Here is a 23,816-nt window from a genome sequence, read left to right on the forward strand (position 1 = left end):
TTCGGGACTTTGAAAATTGAATTTGTGCTGCATTACGAGGATTTATAAAAAAAATCAATATGAACTTAAAATAAATACAATTATTTTTTAAAAAACTAAAAAGTTAAAAAAAGTCTTTAAATAGTAATTTGTTCAACGACAGAATCGACTACAACTCTGTATAATGTATTTTCCTAAATAAGCTTAAAATAAGAATCAAGTAATAAAAAAAACCAATTATAATGGCATAAAATAGTAGGGTGCTCTCTTCTCTCATTTTAATAATGGCTCTGTTTTAAAGAATAGCCATTAGTGATAGAAGATTTAAGACAACTGATTACAAGTATGTGTTCTCTTTCATTTTCATAATAACCATCCTAATGAATAGTAATGGTAGAAAATTCACAAGTGATACCTAATTATTACTTAATTCTTATTTTAAACTTATTAAAAAATTACGTTATAATTTGTAGTTTGTTCTGTCGCCGCTGAACAAACTACACAAATCTAAAGATCATTTTTTTTTTACTTTTTAGTGCTTACAATGAAAGCGTGTTTTTTTGTTTTGTTTTTAAAAATATAATTTTATCATCGAAGAGGATATTATGTTTCGATTTCAGGCATAACATGGGCATGATAAAGTACCTTCACTTCAAAACTTAATGTGTGTAATGCTGGAATCAACAGCAACGCGACGCGATCTACATATAGTACGAATCGCGTTAATTGTGAAGATGCGTTCTTTAATTTATTCGATAAAACATATTTATGATAATAATAGTATTACCAATGCAACTGTCCAGCCATCATTCCAAGAACAAGATTCTGACATTTTAACAACGTTTTGCTTGCGACGTGATGAAAATTTACCCCTCGAATTTGTTCCTACTGACGTCACATGTGTCGAACGTCATTGGTTAATCACTTTATTCATATCGCGTCGCGCTCCTAACGCTTTTGTGTTTCCATCATAAACAAACGATCAACAAAGATAAGGTGACTTATTGACAAGTGCTGCAGGCAACATTCGGGCTTTGATTGCTGAATATTCTTATACAATTATACAATTAACTAAATATTTATTTATACGCTAATCTTGTTACACTAATTTATATATATGTATATATATATATATATAGCTTCATTATATTCAGATGTCAGTTGACATTGTTACTTGCAGCCCCTGTAAAACAGTCTCTTCGCATCTTAATCAGAGTCTCAGACCTGCCAACTCTCACGATTTTGGTGTGAGGCTCACGATTTTAAGGTCCATCTCATGCCCTCAGGCCAAAATAGTGTTTCCTCACGATTTTTCGGGGCCCCAAGGTTTTGTTTGTAAAAGTTACAAAACAAATTTTACGAAAGCTTACAGTAACGAGTTTCCATCAATACTCGAGTCACGTAAAGGAAGCAATTTTTCATTTTGTAGCGTGTGCCGTGCTGATTTTTCTATCTCGCATAGTGGAAGAGGATACATTGTGAAACATGTCTCTACAAAAAGACACAACTAACATGTGAAATGTATTGCTTCCAATAAAAAAATTAATTTTGCTGTGAACAGTGATAATAGTGTTACACGAGCAGAATGTTATTTTACATCTTTTTTAGTTGCGGCCCTGCATGATCACTACACGACAGCGCTAAATTATGTTCAACTAAATTAAATCTGTAACCTATAATTTGTTGAAATAAATTTTGAAGCAGAGACCATGTAACATATGTACAGGTATGTCACTTAAATTTAAAGATCCTTATTTGTTGTTTTTTATATCTAACCTGTATTTATGGGCCTGAAAATTTTTATCGAGGACCTCATGATTTTTTAAATTTGAATGTTGGCAGGTCTGGAGTCTTACTTAATCTCATATTATTATTATACAGAAATTCATTACTGCATTTTAAATATGGACATCAATACTTGTAACGTGTAGAGCTGCTGACACAGGTTACGTGACTGCATGTCGTACACACATAATTTATTTTAATGATAATTTTCTTGAAAAGTTGGTTATTAGACGGGCACCGTCAACATAGTTCAGGACATCGGGAAAGTAATTGGTTAAAGATAAGGTACCAATTTCGGAATTTTCTTTGAATTGTGTTGGGTTGGGGGGGGGGGGGGGGGCATATATGACTGAGGCTGGACATCGTATTCCAATTTCCTGTTCTTATGGAATGAAAGTTAAAAAAAAAATTTTTTTTCCCCGCTTTCTTGCTGAAAGCCAGTGCTGTCTTTTGTTCAGTGTTGGATTATTTTTCTTTCACTTTTTTATTTTAATGTGTTAATATTTTTAGATCTGTAGTTATAAATATTTATGGCAAGGATAGCTCACCAACTAGTCAAACCACAGTTGTAAAACAAATGACTCGGACACAGTTACTAGGAGACAAGTTTTAGGGTCCACCTCGCATTACTATACGTGTGCTCATACTGGAAATATCTCATTTGTTCGTAAGTTTTGTTTTACACCTTCTTGAAAAATGTGCACTGACTAAAAAAGATGCGGAGGATGCAAGTAACCTTTTAATTTTTCTTTCATGTTTTATACATGACTCGTGTCAAAAACTTCGCTAAGATTCGTTAAGATACAATGAAGTAATTTGAAACATGGCAAAAAAAGCGTTAAACGCCATTAAAGAAAATAATCTAAACATCTATATGGGGGGAAAAAGTGTGAATATTTTTCATTATTACTTAAATTACTAGCATGGAAAAGATCGTACATCCATGAATTTTGTTCAGTTCTATTATTTTAGTTTAAATTTAAGAAATCAATACCTATATTTGTTTGCTAGCTAATTTGTTCTTGCCTGTTTTTCGATAATTCATCGGCCTTTAAAAACCTGTAATGGTAAACGAATAGCGATTACGTAGAACCAGGGCCGTACACAATGATTGGTGGGGGGGGGGGGGGAGTAAATGTCACCCGCCCTCCACAAGCTGAAATACTAAAAAATCTATTCCCACCAACAAATGGAAAGAATTTGGAAGTAAACAGCGGCAGAGGTCTTCTCTCTCTCTTCCCTCTCTCTACATCCCTCTTTCTCTCCCCCCCCCCATCTCTCTCTCTCTCTCTCTCTACATCCCTCTCTACCCTCTCCCGGATATGAAATGCTGCGTTCGCTCCTGTGTGGAGCAGTGTTCAGATTTACTCGCTGGACCCGAGTGAGCCACGAATAAGCTAGTGGGCGTGTCTACGTAGAGCGAGTTTGTTCGCGGCGGCTAAACGCTTGTTCGAACCACAGTCCTGCCAACCTGATCACTGCTACTGTTCTGGATAGTGTACGAGAAGTGTATGGTTTGTTCTGCTGGTGGTTGCGGTGGTGGTGTATGGGGAGGGGTTAGTAATTAAATTTGACACTTCATCGCGGCTTCGGTGACCTCCGTGCCGGTATCGGGTCGCGACATCTCGGCGTGGTGCGTGCTGGTGACGCCGGAGGAAGGCTCGAGTGCTGCCACGGTTTTGGGAAACGAGATGGAATGCGGTGTTTAGGGAGGGAGGGGGGCGGGTGCGCTATGACGTTGGGTCTGGCCAGGTGGCTGGCTGTTGCTTGAGCCGACGACCACATTGTTGCCCCGGGGTGGGGGGGGGGGGCAGTTGTCCCGACCTGCAGACAACCCCTTTCCTCACCCGCGCCCACTACTTCTTTTACTTCTACGTATCCTGTTTCTGACATGTGTTGGGCCCGTAATCCTAAGGCCTGTCCTCCAACGGCACGTAAACGGAGACGGGATCTCACGGAACATTTCATTATCGCGTTTGCTGCTTCCACAATGCTCGGAAACATAACAAATGGCAACCAATTAATTTGCAATTTCAAGGTTACGAAATATTTATTTAATTAAAAAGAAAAGCTTCGATATCATAGCACGGGCAGAATTTGCTTTAATAATAAAAATAAACGACAAATTAATAACAGAACGCTAGATACTTTACTTGAACCATTTATAACTTTGGCTAAGTAATCGGCTTCTATTAGTCGCACGGAGCAACGTAAACGGAAGAGCTCAGCATTGCCGAGCTAATCCAAACGGGTCCGTCTCCGTTTCCGTGTCATTGTAGAACCGGCGGTAGGCCGAACTTATAAACAACGCAGAGCGAAATATCGCAACATAAGTATTGTTCCCAACGTTCAATTTTCTTGCGTTTTCGACGCAGACGTTGGTTCGTAGAAACCACGATGGGTTTTTTTATTATATAATTCATGTCCTTTTTATTATATATTATAATGTTTTGTTTAACATAATTTTTATTATATACGTTTGCATAGTGTAGAAAAAGTGTTTAAAATAAAATTATTGATTTCTCTTTTTCTATAATAAATATGAATTATCAAAACAAGTCTGGGGTATAAATAGGTTTTCTACTGTTTCACATTTTTTAGTTGAAGTATTGGTGACGTCTAGCGATTTGCGTGCTTTCAGAACGACCGTGACTTTTCTTGCGTTGGTTGCGTCCCTTGCGTAGTTGATAAACCCAGCCTAACTCCGTAGTGGTGACAAAGCCCTGCAGCGACGCCGCGCCGCTGTGTTGCCAAGTCGGCGCCGGGTGGAGCTCGGGGTGTCTGACAACAGCGACCAGAGGACGCCGACGGAAGCCGTTCTGGATTCACCCACGGCGGGATGTTGTGGGATTTTGTTGTTTATGGATCCGTTATTTCGTTGAAAGAAAAACGTTCCTTACTAAGCGATGTGGACTGAAAAACCTTTGCCGTAAGAATTTGCGAATCAATTAAGGGCTCCGCCTACCCGGGCACACATACGGCCTGCAGAGCTTCAGGAAAAAACAACGCGATTTCGAAAGTACTCAAGATATCGGAGTGGGGTCTGTTTACGAAAAACATTTAAAGAGTTCGTCTAGGGCCAAAAAGTACTTTTGATTTCGGATTAAGTTTTTAAACCATACTTTTAGAAGAGTTAAAATGGCTAAAACGCTTTTTTTTTTCAGGGTAATTTTTTGGTGTAAAACCACCAGTACAGATTCTTGAAAGCACTTAGGGACTTGCATTACACCTTTATCATCATTTCTCCGCCATATTACGTTACGGTCACCGCTCAAATTTCACAGTTATCCTGTGATTGCGCGTCAGTTCAGAGCCTTGCGCTTAGAGGCTATACCGCGGTAAAAATACAAGCTAGCGACGCGCTCATCATCCCGCCTCACTAACACACATACACCCCTGACGAGAATCTAACATATTGTTAGAGCTCAGTGAAGTGTACATAAATGATTTAGAACCTCGATAAAGCTACGCAAGCCATTAATTTCCACCCGTGCCCCTATTGGATAAATAATGAAGTTATTATAATAAATTACAATTTAATTATGTTACTTTATTTTTTTAAGTTGTACATAAAACTATATTGTATCCCGTTTTATCGCTCTCACAAACATGGTGCAATGCTAATATTGTTCCACTGTAAGAAAAGTGTTATTAAGTTCCATAATACTTAAGTAAAACAGTAGAAGAAATTTTCTAGGATGAAGATTCAAATATAGCAATGCAGAAATCTATACTTTTTTTGCAGATTGCATTTACTTAATTTCCCGCTTTAGTGTTTTCGGAAGGGTTTGTGTGTGCGTGTGTGTGTGTCTGTGTGTGTGTGTATATATATATATATATATATATATATATATATATATATATATATATATATATATATACACTTGATAAAATCACATTTCCAGTCCACTCAAATAGGAATGGAATTTTAGAACATCATTCCCATTTTAACGGTTTAATGGGTGTTGTTTATCCCAAGTTTTTTTTTACCTCGCGCATTTGTAAATTAGGAGCCGTTATTTTCTTTTAATTTTCATACCGGCGAAATTTCGAAAAGAAGTGATACAATTTATTTATAATTTGTATAAATGTAAATTACGTAGGTAAATGTTTATAGATTTTAAAGCCCAGTTTCTTTAAGCTCCGCTTTCATATGGTCGGATGTAATTTTTATTCTTCCTGAATTAACTTAGCCTTTTTATGTCGCGCTGACGGATGTGTCGGAACGTGATTGGTTAGGGGGAAAAAAAGTATTCGCGCCCGACGCATCGCGTGGTTCGCGCTGTTGCGGATTGCTGCATCGCCTTGGTCGCGCGGGAGATTTCTACAGACACCAGGTTGTCGGACGTCGTGTTGACGCCGGGGTGCCCTTGTTCTTCGTGCTGGACGTGCGGCGGCTCGTGGGCCCTTGGTCAGGATCCCTGGTGACCGCCAGCATGGGTGCTCGCCTTGTCTCTGCGACCTCCCGGCTTGCCTGTCCGCCGTCTCTCTTTTTCCTTCAAGGAAACCGACACGAACGCCATGTCCCCCGCGCCGTCGATAGACATTGATACTCTTTCTCACAGGTTTGCATATACAAAACGACAAAGGGCACTCGAGTTTGTGTACATAGTGTTTAAACTATTATTAATTTTGGTACTTACAATGAAAAAAAAAAAAAGGTTGGGGAAACTGAACATTCTAGGGGTTAAAATGTTGAGTAAGTATTGCTGTACAATTTAGTCGCTTAAAATATTTCACATTTGTTATAGCATAGGCAATGCACAGGAACATGGAAGAGACAATTTGTCCATAATTTTTGCTGTTCCACATTAATTCTAATGTGTTACGAATTTGCCCAACGAATTTAGTCACGGAAAATTATTGTTTTTTGGCGGTCTTTTTTTTTTTTGTGGATGAGTTTGATGATAATCGGTGTGAAATGTGTTCATATTTTTTATTTTTTTTTTGAAATTTAAAATAAAAATTAAATAAATTTAACCAAAATGCATTCCGGCTAATGTGAAATGACTACGACAGCCATTGTTGCCAACGCCTGCCAGTTTGAGATGCAGACTGAGGACGTAGCGGCAGAGAGGTGAGAGATGGTGTGTGTGTTGCAGGCGAGCAAGATGGGACTGGCGCCCACGCACCCGGGCGCGGCGCTGCCCTTCTTCTGCCACAACGGCGACCACCTGAGTCAGCCGCCCCCGGCGCACATGGGGATCCCGCCCTACCAGCTGGACCCCAAGGGGGCGGCTGGTGCCATGGGTGAGTACTGGCGCGGCCTCGGAGTCGGCCTGCAGCAGTCCCCCCCTAGCACGCCGCCCTCCACCACTGCCGCCTCCGCCGCCGCCAACACCACCGCCGACAGCTGGAAGCGCCTGCTAGCCTCAGGTCAGCCCCGCTCTCCCCCGCCTGCCATCCCAGCTTGTCGCGCCACGTGTGTGGTGGGCGCCCTGCCATCCCAGCTTGTCGCAGCGACTGGCAGTCGCGACCAGGGGGCCGGCACTAGCACTCTGCTAATACCAACCTCGAAATAGACAATCAACCTGTATTATTTGATAAGGGAAGGGAGATGGGTTCCCGACATCATCATATAAAAATAGCCACCATTGTTGCATACAAAACATATTACTGTTCCTAATACTGCTAGCCGTGTCACCCGTGTATTTTTTTTTTATTTTTGTGGCAGATATTTTTAAATCTTGTCCAAGGTATGTAATTTTTATTGGCATATTTTTCTGTTTTAAATTCTAACATAATTTGTTTAGAAAATCGAAAATTGGCCGAAATATATGTTTTGTTCGGGGTGAGACAAAAGAATTACGAATACAAATTTACAAAATCTTTTCCCTGCATGGTCTTTGAACTAATTTATTGAGCGTGTAGAAGTATAATAATTTATCGTGATCAGAGTATGACCCAGATAACCTCTAATATATTGGTAATTGGCATTCGTATGCGGCATACAAACACAATGTATCACAAATGATTATTTTCTTACATACAATTTAATGATTTCGTTGCGAATTTTAGTGACCGGCATGGGTTCTTATTCAGATACTAACCAACCGCCAACCCCAAAAGAAATAGTCCACTATGGAAATTTTCGCCAGTACGGGAGTTGACGTCTGTGCGGTCATGATGATTGTGGTGAGCCCTTATCTCTCTCACCCCCCTCATTCTCCTCAACCAGATCATTACGTTGCCCGTCATCCTTGATTGTTGCGTAGTTTACTATGGACCTAACTATCTAATCGCTCAAGCGGTCTGAAATGGTTTGCATTTAGCCGATAAGTAGGTATGCAAGTCTCTTTCCATTATAGTGAAGCGCTATATAGTACAGCTCGCTAATTGTAGTTACGAACAAAAGACTTCAATGTTAGAAAAATCACATAACTGTTTAGTTACAATAATTGCATAACAGAACGAATTAATATATATGCTATCGTAACCGAAAAGAAAAAAAATTCAACACCGTAATTTTATTTAGAATGAAATTTAACAATCGGTAAATAGAGTAACATATATATATATAAATATAAACTTTCTTGAGATATTGAAAAGTTATTTATTTATTTAAAAGTTTTTTGCGGTCCGCCAGTTGGAAAGCCGCTGGTGTAGAGGCTCGTGGAGACGGTTCTGTCGCCGACGCTGTGTTTGGCAACGCTGCGCGAATGCCCGCGGCGGGCGGCGTTGCCACGTCTCGTCGCGCCGGAGCATTGTGGCGGTCGTCGCGTCGCTAGGCCGTCCTTCCTGGAAGCGGCGAGCCCCGGGCCACGTCAATCACCGCTGCTTAGTCGCCCCGCATTAGCCCTGATCGCACTTGGTCCCGCCCCGACTGACCGACGCCGAAGGTTGGACTTCGCGTATCCCACCCCCTGTTCCCCTTGCATAGCTTAGTGGCGACAAACAACCACTGGTGTTCCAAAACAAAACAAAAAAAAAAAGGTTGTCTGTAAAGTCGGTTTGCGGACGATAGTTTAACGTGACGTCATAACAAATCATTGATGAAATGATTGCATACTTTTGTGAATAAAATTGAATAATTTTTATTGAATTATCACTATTTTGTATGGATACAAAGGAGTAAAATGAAATCTACAATTTAATTGATAAAATTACTGTTATTTGCACTCATTAATTCAAATATGTTTATTACTTTAACGAAGAGATTATTTTAACTATAACTTTTATACATGTTTGCTATTTAACTTCTTCCAATCTGTGTTATTCTGTTAAGGATAGGACGATGATAGGAAAAATAGAAAACGAATGGGAGTGTTTCAAGTTTAATGTGCCTCGAAAAAGTCAAATCGATGGTTGTTCCAATAGAGTTGGACGAGAGATAGATGCGGCGCAAGTCTACAATGAGCGTAACGGGACCCTTTTTTCGTGCGTGCAGCCGGCGTTCATCGATTTATTAGACGTCACGTCAAAATATGGATTTAAGTTTTTAATATGCAACCCCTGATCGCAAACCTAATTCCTAGTGCATGATAGGGCACGGCCAATACGTTACTGTGCGGAAAACCCCTCCCCCCCTTTTCGAGTTATTACTTTTCCGTCAACGCATAATACGTTCTGAAATGTTTGCGGTAAAGGTTGAGACTTAAGTAACAAGTTTTTTTTTTTTTTTTTGTAAATAGATAGTAATTTCTCAGGATAGTTCTTTTGCATTCGTTCGGTCGTAAATGTTGCCAGGGATATTTGCTAAATGTTGTTTAGAAGTCCCGCAAGTGCAGTGTTCTTAATAATTATGATAGTAAGTTTGCGTGGCTATTTTCCCCTTCTTGTGCAAGACTTATTAAATATTTGGTGTCAAAAATTATGTTCAGAAACACAACATGCAAGAGAACTATTGCGATGGATTTACACGTATAGTCCTTAAATTATGACAAGATAATTATGTGACCAACAAGGTGTGGAGACAGAGCCTTAATTATTGTAGGATTGGGAGAGGGTGGGAAGTTGTTGTTCTCGCCTTCTCAAAGGCATTTGTGATTGGAGGAAGAAATTGTTCTCGTCTTACACAGACTTTAGGAAAGAATACAGATGGAACATTAGTTGTCAAGACGTGAAGCCGTTTTTTCCCCCCTTATTTTTTTCCCCGATTTTCAGATACCAATATGGCGGACGTTTGTTTATATTTGTCAGCTTTTCTAGCCTGCTTTTATTAACGACTGTAGTTAAGCTGTTCGGAAGAAAATTATATCATAATATTATTGGTTGATATGTTTATTTATACATCTATTAAATGTCCAAAACTATGCTTAATATTACAAATGTAATGATATGAGTTGACATTTTTCTCCAATTTAACCTCCAATACAGGTACAGCTGATATATTTTGTAAAAAAAACGGCCGCCGTATTGGTACGTGAGTACACTGTAACCCCCCTCACCTGTGGCTTCTATCCTCTCTCCTAGATCGGACCTTGTTCCCCATATGTATATTTCCCTCATTCTGGTTTTATAGGCTCTACTAAGTGTTTTCCGTAGATGCTGTCCTCGAGCCCACTACAAAGGCCAAGTTCAACCTAACTATTTGGAAGTGTGTGTATATTTGGGGGATACGTAAATACAATTTGATGGGGGGGGGGGGGGGGCTCCTTCTGGCTGTCTTGTCATTGTGCAGGGATGGGTTTTACCGCTGGTATTATCCCCACCCCATCCATCGTTAACCTTTTTCAGGGCGGCTAAGTTAGCCGGCTGGCCTTTCGCTGCTCTCATAATCCCAATACAAGCGTTTGTTGTTGTGGGAACTTAACCTGGACCCCGCAGACTATTCCGCCGAGCCTCAAAACATAGGCAGGTAAGCCGTGGAAAACTCGGCAGGCTTCTACTCGTTTGTGTCTCAAAGTAATTATGATAAGAGCGTTATGGTCTTCAACGTACAGATTATTTAATTTAGGAAAAAAAATCTTTAAATATTAGGAAAAAGACTACACTCGTTCCAAAGTGTATATTCAATTCGCAAATTCAGAAATAAACTAATATATCGGTACACATATATAGTATCCTACCTGAAATTAAATCACCATAAATCTGTTAAAACGGTTTTGAACTTTATATAATGTTTGTGGGGGGGGGGGGGGGGCGCTCCCAAGTGCTTGGGAGACATCGCAAAATACTGGAAAGATTTATTTCTAGAGGATTCTGAGAGCAAGCCACGATCAAGCCCTTGCGAGGTTCTGAGGTTGGGGTTTGTATTACATTGATCTCTAGCTTCCCAAGGCCAAGTTAGGGGTGTATGTTAGTGAGGCGGGATGATATGCGCGACGCTCGCTTGGTGCTTGAAGAGCGGTCTCGCCTCTAAAGGCCGGTCCACACGCAACGTTTTCAGCAACGATTTACCAGCGCAGGTCACATTGTTGTAGACAAGACGTAGAGTGTAGACAGGAAAACTGCGCAGTTTTGTGAACTGCGCGGAGACGGAACGCGGAAAAGAAAAACTGTGGCCAAGAGCATTAGTCCGCGCAGTTTAGTCGATCTGCACAGACTTGTCGTAGCGTGTGGACACTTCCTCCGTCTTCTCCGTACACAGGGCTCAGTTCTCCCTCGGTATTTGTGCCGGAACAGTGTAAGTTGTTCAACGATGACCGATTTGCGATAGTGTTCACGTGAATTTCTAACAGAGTTCATTGGTCTGTACAAGTCCTTTCCGTGTTTGTGGCGGGTCAAATCAAAAGAATATAGCGATAGGGACAAACAGTCAAGCGTATGAAGCACTTGTGCAAAAATACAAAGAGGTTGACATCGCGGCTAACACAGATAAAATCACAAAAAAAAAAAAAAATTCTTTGAGTTCAGTATACCGGAAAAAATTGCCAAAGTAAGGAATTCTCGCTACTGATAGGTTAAAACTTGGCTGAAAACTGTGTTGTGTGGACACGGCTAAACTGCAACCTTTTGTTTGCACAGTTTTGCCTGCGCAGTCAAAACTGTGTACAAAAGTTGCGTGTGGACCGACTGGCGCGCAGTCCTCTCGACGTGCATGGGGCAGCTATGAGATTAGAGCAGTGACTGTAACATTATATGGCGGAGAAATGAATATGGTGTAATGCAATCCCCTTGAGTGCTTTCAAAGAATCTGTGCTGGTTTTTTTATGCCTAGAATTTACCCGGAAAACATGCCTTTTAGCGATTTAAATTCTCCTAAAAATAAAGTTTAAAAACGTAATCCGGAAACTAAACTATTTATCCACCTTCGGTGAATATTTAATTACTTTTCATGAACACACGCTACTCGACTATCTTGAGTAGTTTTCAAATGACATAGTTTTTCCTGAAGCTCTGCGCACCGTAGTTAGATGTAATTGTTTTATTTGTGCCTAACTACCTTGTTTTAATTATTTGTATTGCGGGTAGGAATCAATAAACCCAGCCTCAACCTTCTCGCGTGCTTGAAAGAGGGGAACTCGAGACAGCGAGGGGTATAGATAGCCCAGAAAGGCTTGGAGCGTGTCGCGACGGGACGGGTCCAGACACACGTGGACTGACCGCCGCGCCTTGCCCCTGTCGCGGGAGAGGGGGAAGGCTTCGCCCCTAGTCTGCCCGCTTGCGGTGGCATCGGCTACGAGTTTCTGTCCTTCACGGTAGGAACTTTTCAAAGGGCAAAATAAACCTCAGGACATCCTTAGCTGCCCAGAAAGTTCAATCGGAAGTTTAGTTTCAGCTTTCGGCCACTTAACACGTAAGGGACAGCCTGAAGAGAGTATACATCTCATGAACTTGTTAGAAGTACGCCATTATTTACATAGATCTATTCCTTAACTGCTTGACCTTTTATTATAACGTTGTACATTTAAGTAACCGTCAAACAAAAATTATTGATAGTGTGGTTTTAATATAAAATAAACCTAGGTCGAGGATTTTTTTTTTCTTTTTAAACTGGGTTTACCGGGATTGGTTAAGTGTTACTAACTCTTTGTTTTACAGAGATGGAAAGAGTATGGTCACACATTGATGGCTCAAGTGTGATGCGAATGTAATGGCCAGAAGTATTTTATATATAATCGTTTATATATTTTTTTCCGCGCGCGTAAACCTGCATGTTCACAATAACGCCATGTTTTTTTTTTTGCTTTGGCACTGAATCCGACTCGCTGTTGTGATTCCAGCACGATGGCAGACAGGTCATGTCGCGTTCGTACGCTGTGAAGGTGGGTTTACGATTGAAAAACTTTGGAATTACAAACTTAACCGGTACGCCGATCACACGGTTAAGTTAAAACCGCGAATATCCAGTTTGTGATCTAATTAGAGGTAGTTAATACCAGACAATGAAAACTGGCGAGATTTCAGCCCAAGTAATTTAAGCTGTATTTTTTTTTAATTTGTAGTTATTGTCTTCATTTTGAATGTTTCTGCTAGAAAACGTCGCCGATTGATAATTTGCATAAAGGAACATTTTATCCATGGTCCAATTGGATATGTTCCTACTTGAACTACTTACTAGACATATGGCTGCAATTGAACATAGTAAGAATTGCAACATTTTAGCTCGTAACCTAGAATAATTCGTACACAAATTAGAATCCTAAATATTTAACTTTATATTCTATTTATGTAATGCTGACATTCTAAGCCACCATAAAATGTCTCTACAGTTTAAAAAAATACTTTGAAATGTAAATACATTTTTATAGAATCGTATAATAGCAAAAAATCAACTACAAAAAATCGTAAATCAAAATAAAGAACCCCACCACAATATTTTTTTTTTCGATCAAAGTTTCTTCTTAGTAGCTTATCGTTTCTTGACATGATGCATACCATCCCGCATTTCCTACTCATTTCGTACTATACTACGTTCCCCAAGGAAATATTATTTCGCGTCAAAAACACATTCTACTATGCTTTGATTGGTGCTTCCTATAAGTCTCGAGGGAAAATGTATAAAAAAAAAACATAAACCATTCCAATAGAATACATAGTCATATCTTAAGCACTCTACTAATTCTTAATTTTCAATCGTAAACCCAACTTATTAAAGAGGACGCACCGCCAGAGATCTCGACTGTGAATCGATAGTTGTGCTTGCGAGAGTCGATACTCTTCGCGAAGTTAGAGGTTTAATTACCTGCTGTCCGTCGCATGGACTAGACATTTTCTCATTATAGGTTTCTTTTTTATATATATATATATATATTAACTGGCTTTGCCCTTCAGCACGCCGGCAGCCCTGGCGGAAATTGGGGCTGCCTTCTTCCGCCCCACTCGTCGGAAGCGTCGGAAGAAGTCGTTACTGAACTTCCCCCGGTTTGAAATCTAGCGTCGCCGTGTAGGGGCAGGGCTGTAAAAATTTTATTAGTATCAAATTTGTCAGAATTTATTAACAAACCATCTTATTTATTTAACTTAAACCTTTGTCCAAAAATTTTATTATATGACCACATACTAGTGCAAGTGTTTAAAAATAGTGTTTGAAGGTAAAAAATAATTGCATAACTGCCTTAGTAATATGAAATTCGTTAAGACATTCAATGCTGTATGCATTGAGTTAAAAACATTCAAAATATTTTCGCAGCATGGAATATGAGAAAATGTTGGATAGTTTTTTTTTAATATTAGCGAACATATAAGTTCTTAAAATGTTTCAGTTTTCGACTCATTTCCGTAAATGTTGCTTTATTTCAGTTCCATTTGTATCATTTAAGATTATTTCGGTTATTACACATTAATATGTTCAAGTAGATAACATTTCCACACATTTCAGTCCTTTCCTCTGATTTAATTCGTTACAGTTCATGCATTGAATCATTGTAATTCGTTTCACTATTACAGAAACCTTATTTCGTTATAAATGGGTTCTTTTCATGCTGTTGTTTTTTACTTTATTTTGTTTATTTTATTACATTTGGGTACAAACCAATTTATTTCTATTGTATCGAGTGATTTGGTTTGATGTAACATTCAAAGAAGAAATTTTCATACGCCTGTAGGCTTTGCCGAAGGGGATTTTTTTTTATTCCTACAGCGAAGTTGCATGCGTGAGTGGAAAACTTTCGGATATGTTCGGGACTGTTCGGAGGGTCTTGCGGGCAGGAAATTCCGGGAATAATATCACTCGACTTTTCGCTCACCAGCCGGAAGCTCCAACCAATGAACAAACGGGTCGGACCGCCAAATGACAAGTGTTAAAAGCTAGGAAAAATATTATTTATGCCTTCTACATAATTTTAGGATAGGTATTTTGGAATTGGAACCTTAGGAAGAATTGATCTAATGCTAGATTATCATTAATCCGTCGCATACGTCCGTCATTCGTCCGTCCGTTACACGGGACTTACCCAGAAAATTCCATCCACCCGTCTGTCAAAAACTTACCAAGCTTTATTTTAGACGTACGTACGAGTAGCATTTGAAACCCTTGGAAATGTATTAAAGGTGTTTTTAAAGATTTTTTAAGTTTATTTTTATTAGCTGCTTACCTATTATGTTTATAGTTTGCGTTGAACACACTTTTAAAGTTTGATATTTGAAACTAAAATTGACCTAGAGACAGTGTAATTAATGGCGTACGGTAACTAGAAAAATGTAATAGAAAACTATTGTAGGGAAATTAATTATTTATAAGTGCTTAGAGTACACGATCGTCAAACAAATAAATCTTTTTCAAGATATAAATTCTGGGTAAGCTGTATTTTGGACTACAACCCCCGGGGGTTTGTTTCATGAATTTCCATTGCACCGAGACCGGGAATGTTGTGCTTGAAATAAATTAAATAATTAAAAGGAAAAAAAAATATGTTGCTTTTGACGTGAATTCGATGAACGTCTTATTTTACTGTCGGGAGGCTACTCCATAAAAAATTGCAACAAAAAAATTATGTACTTTGTAGAGGCTAAATTCAGAAGCAGTAAATTGTAGGCAAATAAATGAAATCTCATATAAATATTTACGGTGTGTAACAATAAATGTACTGTTAAGAATGCGGAAGACAAGGACGTGACACGCGCCAAATATCTGGGTGCCTGGCGGGGCCCGCACAGCCACTGACGACACGCGCTCATACCTTCGTGGTTAGAGCAACCCGGCCTTGCAACCCCCTCTGCCCCTATCATCACCTTCTTTGGCGCTGTTATTTATCTCCTGGGTGGCCTGGAAATCCCGCGGGCTTACAAAGGCCGCCGCGTGAATTGGCGTGAATAACGCGCCGCTATTCTGGATGCTTCGAGCGTCGTGTCGGCCCGGGATGACTCGACACGTCGCAACCACTGCAGTCGGTTCCAGAATGACTGCCAAGGGTATAAAAGAGGCGACGCCGGCCGCCGCGAGAGTTCTGGGAGTTGCGTGAAGTGCGAGTCCCGAGGAGGACGAGAGAATTCCCCCCCCCCTCCCTTTTTGCGAGCGGCGCGACGTGGGGCGACGGGACCAGTCGCGTGCGACCGAGTTGGCGCGAGACTGTGTGTGTGGACGGTGCGATGCAAGGGGGCGAACTACAGTTGAGCCCAGCTCCAGTGAGGTGTGTGAACTGTGGACTGGACAGGAACTTGGTGATTTGTGATCGGACATTAATTAGAAATGTAAATATCAGTAGCAAATAAAACTGTATAAAATTAATTGCTATATCCTTACGAACCCGTTTCACCCACTCGTAACAATAAACTTCATATTATTTTTATCCATAAGTAATAACTTACATTCGCTAGACACTTCACGGGCCTGCGTGCAGTTGCAGGCGAGGCGACGGATCGCCGTGCACTGCCTGTGTTGATTTAGTTTATTATTTAGGTAGTTAATGCGGTAAAAATACAAAGGAGTTTATGGCGTGTTATTGATTGCTGTTAAATTTAGCGTGGCATCACTGTAGGTGAATCATAATTGGGGGGGGGGGGGCGCCTCGCTCTGTGCGTGTTGCAACAGGCGCGTGAGTTACAGGGGTTTTTCCTTGGTTGGGGGGAGGGGGGTAGTTCCTGATTGGCCTCGTCAGGCGCGCCGCTCAAAGGCCCAGGGTGGCGGACGCTCAATGGCGTGTGTGTGTGGGGGGGGGGGGGGGGGGCGAGGCTCTCTAATAGCGAGCCGCGGCCTTCTGTGTTGGTCCGCGCCTTGTCGCGTCTCGATCGAGACTTGCTGCACACGCGGATTCGGCTTTGCATTTCAATCCCTGTTTTTTTTTTTTTTTTAATGAAGGTGACGAAAGTCCTAAAAAAAAATTGGTAAAATTAGTGAATTTTACACAAGGCAGAAAAGTCCTAAAATAAACAGTTATTGTGCTGGATGCCATGAAACTTTCCTGCATTCTTCTATTGGTGTGCTTTTAGTTTTTTATGACTCACGCCAGTTCGTAATTTCACATATAATATAAATAGTAGAAGTCTTTCCACTTATCCTGTATAAATTATTCGTTAAAAACGTACTATCTTTCTAACTAATACAGAACGTTCATATTATAGCAGATTTACTTCGTATTGCATATGTTTGTGTTTAAATCACACTGTTATATAAAAAAAAGTTGTTAGGAAATGTCACTGTCCTTAAATCGGTTCATCATGTAATTGTGGACACCGTGATTTTTTAATGGTGAAAGATCAGGTTCGCATTATGTTTTCTTTTTCTTGACCTTGGTTAATGGACATAACACTTCTTGGTCTGACTCTAGTAAAAATGAGCCAACCATGCTTGCAGTCAAACCCTTATCACGTGTCTAGCGGGGAGCAAACAAGTTAAATATGTACATTTTATTTTGCATATAAAGTTTCAAAATTGTTGTTGATGGTTGATTAATTTAACTCGTCTAACTCTGCCAATTTTGCATATTTATGTCAGTCAAAATTACAATTGCTTAGGTATATTAGAGGGAATTTACTATAAATTTATTTTGATAAATCATTTGCATTTTCTGTTTCGTCTTAAAATTTCAACAGATATTTACTAAATATAACCTGATAGCGGTAAAAACAAAATTAACGCAAAAAAAAAGATTTTGTACTTACAAGTAGGTACTAAATTTATGTCGTAGAAAAAAACCCTTTTTAATAGCCTTTGAAATCTGGTGGGGAAACTGTGGTGAAGAGAATAGGTGGATGGCGTGACCACTGTGGTGAAGTGAGTAGGTGGATTGCGTGACCTCTGGTGAAGTGAGTATGTGGATGGCGTGACCACTGATGAAGTGAGTATGTGGATGGCCTGACCACTGATGAAGTGAGTATGTGGATGGTGTGACCACTGTGGTGAATTGAATAGGTGGATGGCGTGACCACTGGTGAAGTGAGTATGTGGATGGCGTGACCACTGGTGAAGTGAGTATGTGGATGGTGTGACCACTGTGGTGAATTGAATAGGTGGATGGCGTGACCACTGGTGAAGTGAGTATGTGGATGGCGTGACCACTGGTGAAGCGAGTATGTGGATGGTGTGACCACTGTGGTGAATTGAATAGGTGGATGGCGTGACCACTGGTGAAGTGAGTATGTGGATGGCGTGACCACTGTGGTGAAGTGAGTGGGTGGATGGCGTGACCACTGGTGAAGTGAGTATGTGGATGGCGTGACCACTGGTGAAGTGAGTATGTGGATGGTGTGACCACTGTGGTGAATTGAATAGGTGGATGGCGTGACCACTGGTGAAGTGAGTATGTGGATGGCGTGACCACTGGTGAAGTGAGTATGTGGATGGTGTGACCACTGTGGTGAATTGAATAGGTGGATGGCGTGACCACTGGTGAAGTGAGTATGTGGATGGCGTGACCACTGGTGAAGTGAGTATGTGGATGGCGTGACCACTGGTGAAGTGAGTATGTGGATGGTGTGACCACTGTGGTGAATTGAATAGGTGGATGGCGTGACCACTGGTGAAGTGAGTATGTGGATGGCGTGACCACTGGTGAAGTGAGTATGTGGATGGTGTGACCACTGTGGTGAATTGAATAGGTGGATGGCGTGACCACTGGTGAAGTGAGTATGTGGATGGCGTGACCACTGGTGAAGTGAGTATGTGGATGGCGTGACCACTGGTGAAGTGAGTATGTGGATGGTGTGACCACTGTGGTGAATTGAATAGGTGGATGGCGTGACCACTGGTGAAGTGAGTATGTGGATGGCGTGACCACTGGTGAATTGAGTATGTGGATGGTGTGACCACTGTGGTGAATTGAGTATGTGGATGGCGTGACCACTGTGGTGAAGTGAGTGGGTGGATGGCGTGACCCACAGTAGTTGTAAACGACATTATGCGAGTGGTTGCCGTCTTGAAGAGCACCAGTTCGCCACAAGGGGGGCACAGACGGCGGTGGATACAGCCTCCAGCCTTGTCGGTCGCGACCCGCGTGGTAGGGCAGTATCGACCCTTGCTCGCGGGCTTGAAGCAGGTTCCCCCCCCCCCCCACCCCCCAGAATTGTGAGAAGGGGGTGGAGGCTCGGGGCCCCTGCCGGCAGCTTCCACTCGGCGAAATGAAGAGCCAGTCGACTGCGCAACCCCCTTCCTTTTTTTTCGTTTCCATCCCCGACCCGCGCGTCTAATAGGCATGCGTCTTTTTTTTTTTTAACAATGGCTGCGGACGCGGTGCGGAAATAAGTTGACGAGGGCGGCTTGGGGTCCCGGAGGGGAGGGTTATGCGAAATGAGAACTTGAAAAGGGGGAGGGAATTTTCATCGCCGCGACTTCCCCCCCCCCTCCTCCTTTCTCCGGCAGGGGAAGGGTGTTGCTCGGCCGACCGTCCGTCCGGCTCTTATGTCGCGATAATTGTCCTTAATTGGGGGGTGTCCGCGGGGCCGGAAAGGGGTGAGTACGGAAGATTTTTTTTTCTTCGCCTTTCCCCCGGGAGTGTGGTTGGCCCCTACCACAGAGGCTCGACGACCCGGCCAGGCTGGCCTGCAAACACTAACTGCACGAATATTGTAATGCAGGTGCGTGTTTGGTGTCGGACAACTGAAGCAGTAGTTTCCAGTTTCCATTTATTTATTTTTCAATGAAACAAATTAAACTTTAAAAAAATAAAGAAATTGACTTAAATTTTTGCCTTTATTTTATAAATGACGTTTACAGGTCTGAGTTTTCTATATTGTCTTCTACAATATTTTCTATGACTCATTTGCTGTTATTAACCCGATACAGGCTGTCCATAAAGTCCCGTTACCATTACATGCTGTTACGGGTACACATCGTTTGCCCTACAGGCGTTTGCCCTAAACGTAGGGCAAATGCCTGTAGGGCAAACGACTTTAGGGGCAAATGCCGTTTAGTGCAAACGACTGTAGGGCAAACGCCGGCAAGCACTTATGTTTTGGATTAACGAAACCACACCAACTTTTAGGGCAGACGCCTGTAGGGCAAATGCCTGTAGGGCAAACGACTGTTAAAAACTTCTTTTAGGGCAAACGCCTGTAGGGCAAATGCCGGAGCCTGGTCCGAATGGGATTATCAAACATTTTGTGTAAACGCCTTTAGGGCAAATGCCTGTAGGGCAAATGCCTTTAGGGCAAATGCCTTTAGGGCAAATGCCTTTAGGGCAAATGCCTTTAGGGCAAATGCCTGTAGGGCAAATGACTTTAGGGTAAATGAAGTTTAGGTTATTTTGGGTAATGTAGGTTTTTTCAATTATGTATCGATTCAAACAGTGTTCTTGTAGTTTATATTTCCTCCGCAGGTGGCAGTACCTCAATAAATGTTTTCCCTCTAAATGCAAAGTTTACAAAAAAGTCGCTAGATGGCACTTATGTAAGCCTATATCGAGGTTTGGTGGGAATTCGTTTGGTATGAACTTCCTAGATTCACCAACAGATGGTTCCCTGCGCTAAGTTTAATGTTATCGAATATTTTCTCTGTAAAATATTTCGGAACATAAGGTGATGTAAGGTCTTCGACCAAAAAAAATCGTATGATAAAAAAAAACAGTATTGGCGATTTAACAAAAATATCGCTGGAAAAAGGTTCAACTTTTTTCCCGGGGCTTTGCTTATTTCAATTTCAGCTGTCAGACGTGCATTACGCTATTACTTAAAATATTACGAGCATATAGGTAAATAATGCGAATACGTACTAGCTGTTAAACATTTTCTTAATTAGCATAATAGTATTAATGCGGTTAAACTCCTACATATTGTTCATACTATTTTATTCCGTAATGTGTACACAACATACAGCTGAAGTACACAATGAAGAAGTATTCCAGTTAGTTTTGTTCTGGGGTTTCCATAATTTGCATTAATTACCTCAAAATCATATTCACCCCTTTTTAACCTCTTAGCGATTGCATTTCACTAAATGATTATAGTTTGATTAGTAGTGTTTAAGTCTTTATTATTACTAACATTTCTTTTCTTTATATTTAGTTATTTTAAAAAAAATATATACTTATAACCCTTTTTCGCAGCTTATGGCTTGAATTCCACTAAATGGAAAAATTGTGGTTGGTAGAATTAGTATGTTTATTATTGGTGGTCAATATCTTTTCTTATAATAAATTATTTTCACAGATAAAACTTTTATTTCAAAACCATATATAGGTACCCCTTTCACCTCTTTAGGAGTTGAAATTTGCAAAATGATAAAATTTTTGTTGGTAGTTTTTGAATGTTTATTATTAGTACCCATGGTATTTTACTGCGCGTTATTAGATTCGGAGATATAATTGTTCAATTTTCAAACCATATTTATCCCTTTTTCACCCATTGGGGTTGAATTTCGAAATATGATGATTTTGTTGTTTATAGTATTTGTGTGTTTATTATTGGTTCCCATTATATTTTGTAAAACTTTATTAAATTCAAAGATATGATTATAATCATGAACACAATTTTCACCCCTTTTTAACCGCTTAGGGGTTGAATTTAGTAATTAAAATTTGCGGTTATTAGTTCCAGCATAGCTGCCAACCATTACGGATTTTCCGTAATTATTACGGATTTAACACCGAATTACGGAATTACGGAACATCGCTGGTGTATTACGGAAACGAGGCGTTGTGCTGCACGGAGACGGAAAAAATTCAGTTTCTGCTGTGCGGTTTCGTGAACGCAGTTCGAATACATCGCGTGGTTGCGCAAATAACGGAACTAGTATGTGTGCGCATGTACTATTGAAATTAGTAGATTAATTCTCGTGTTTTCAAATAGTAATGGGATGGTATTACGTCCGTTGTACGACAAAACTAGTACATATTCTCGGACTTTTCGTTTTTCGGCTACTTACATCACGATAATTTTTGCACGGTACTTTGGCTAACCTGTGTTTTAATTTTTTTTGAAAGCCATTTTTTTCATCATAGTGTTTTTGTCTTTCTACAGACGTGAAATTTTTTTAAATGTTTTTCGATAGTGTTTTGTTCTTCAGTGCCGGTTGTAGAAATGAAGCGTGTGACAGAACAAGTGTTTCTGGGGGGAAAAAAAGAACGCAATTCTTCAGAACTTTCGACTTAAACTATTCAAAAGAATGGCCATGCTTGTCGTCTTCAAATGTTTTGGAACACCACGCGTTTTGTAATGTATGCACGTGTGACTTTTCGATTGCACATGGTGGAAGGGATGACTGTAAACGGCATATTGAATCAAAGAAACATGCGGAACATTTTATAGCCATGACGATTAATATATCTATATCGTCGTTTTTTTCGCTACATCTGAAGAAACGAAAGTAACGAACGCAGAGTTATTGTTTACAAGTTCTTTTGTTTGTCTTCTGTTGTTTGTTTACAAGGAAGTTCTAATCCAACCAGGATAAAAGAAGCAAATAAAAAGACAGTTGTTCACAAGTTTAACTTTGAATACTTTGAATTGAAGGTTCAAACTTTCCAGTAAAATTATTGACATTTCTTACATATTCAGATGAATGTATTGTTCAAATAGTTTTTTTTATTCATTAATTTGCATTGTATTCATATATACCTATAGGCCTATATTTTTCATTTTTTTTTTGCATTTTATTTTCCTTGTTTTATCTTGTATGTGTCATAATTCCCCAGGAAACATTTATCGTGCATTATTTACGCGTACTTTTTTTTCTTCATATAATTGTCATTACTGATGGGTGTGATTTGAGGTTGGCAGCTATGTTCCAGTAAGTTACGTTTATTATTGGTACCAAATATCTTTCATTTTGCTACATTAAATTTGGAGATTCAATTGTTAATCTTAAAACCATATTTACCCTTTTTTCACCCCTTTAGGGGTGGAATTCCGCAATTTCATATAGCATAGTATATACGATATCCGAAGACCTTTGTTTAAAAATAAAAAAAAAAATCAAAATACCACCAGTAGTTTTCAATTGATGCCGGAACAGAAATACAGACAAATAGACAAACATAAATAAAAATTAAAAAACTATATTTTCCTGTTCACAATAACGTAAATAGGCGTTTAATAGTTGTTTCGTCAGTACTTTTGTATAGACTTTTCATCTCGAAAATAGATAATCTATAGATTTGGTAGCCGAGGTAATTTCCCATGTTACAAGAGGTAAACAAGCTGTGTAACCTGACAGACACAAAACAAAAATAAATAAATAATATTGATACCTGAAAAGAAAAATTAAACAAAATTACTAAGTTAAGTACTAATTGTGAAGCATACGTTATTAATAATAAAAATAAGAAAAACATAATAAGTAATTACTTACGCATATAGCGCCTATCTGAATTGTCAAAATGCATTAGTAGTGATGATGGTTAATGTGCGAATAATAAACTCAAAGCGTTAAATTATATGTTCGTTTATACAATATTAATACTTTATATATTGTTAAATATATTTTTTACTCGATATTTGACGGTTATGTTCCGAGAAAGACAACTGTCAACTCCGTTGTATTGTTATTTAATGCGTTACATTATGTCCTTAGAGGGAGAAAGGGAAGGGGAAGAAAAGAAGGCACATAAAAAAGAAAAAAAGCGCATATTTGAATTCCTCATACAAATTTTTTTCGTTGCAACAATGCAAAAATGTTAACTGCTTTCATATGAATGTGACATATTGTTGGGCCGGTATCAACTACAGTCTATCAGTTTATACCGATCCATATTGTTTACGATTCAAATGAGTATGACACGGAAACAAAATGTAAAAGGACAAAAAAAATACAGCCTTTAACTTCAAAGCTTTTGTGAGGTTAATTACTTTCGATTTAT

The 23,816-nt window shown here is 39.8% G+C and overlaps 1 protein-coding gene across 6 annotated transcripts in view; it reads left to right on the forward strand.

Annotated features, from left to right (window-relative positions):
• The window catches only part of LOC134533112 (protein pangolin, isoforms A/H/I/S), a 555,211-nt gene that overhangs the window by 455,629 nt on the left and 75,766 nt on the right, over window positions 1-23,816 (forward strand). For 5 of the 6 annotated variants that reach the window (XM_063370371.1, XM_063370372.1, XM_063370376.1 and 2 more), the window contains one exon: window positions 6,867-7,140. In XM_063370371.1, coding sequence (XP_063226441.1) covers window positions 6,867-7,140 — 274 coding nt within the window. The remainder of the gene's footprint in view (window positions 1-6,866; window positions 7,141-23,816) is intronic. The other variant, XM_063370373.1, reaches the window with a different exon arrangement.

The sequence above is a fragment of the Bacillus rossius genome, chromosome 6, assembly GCF_032445375.1.
Source record: "Bacillus rossius redtenbacheri isolate Brsri chromosome 6, Brsri_v3, whole genome shotgun sequence".
NCBI classification, from domain to species: domain Eukaryota; kingdom Metazoa; phylum Arthropoda; class Insecta; order Phasmatodea; family Bacillidae; genus Bacillus; species Bacillus rossius.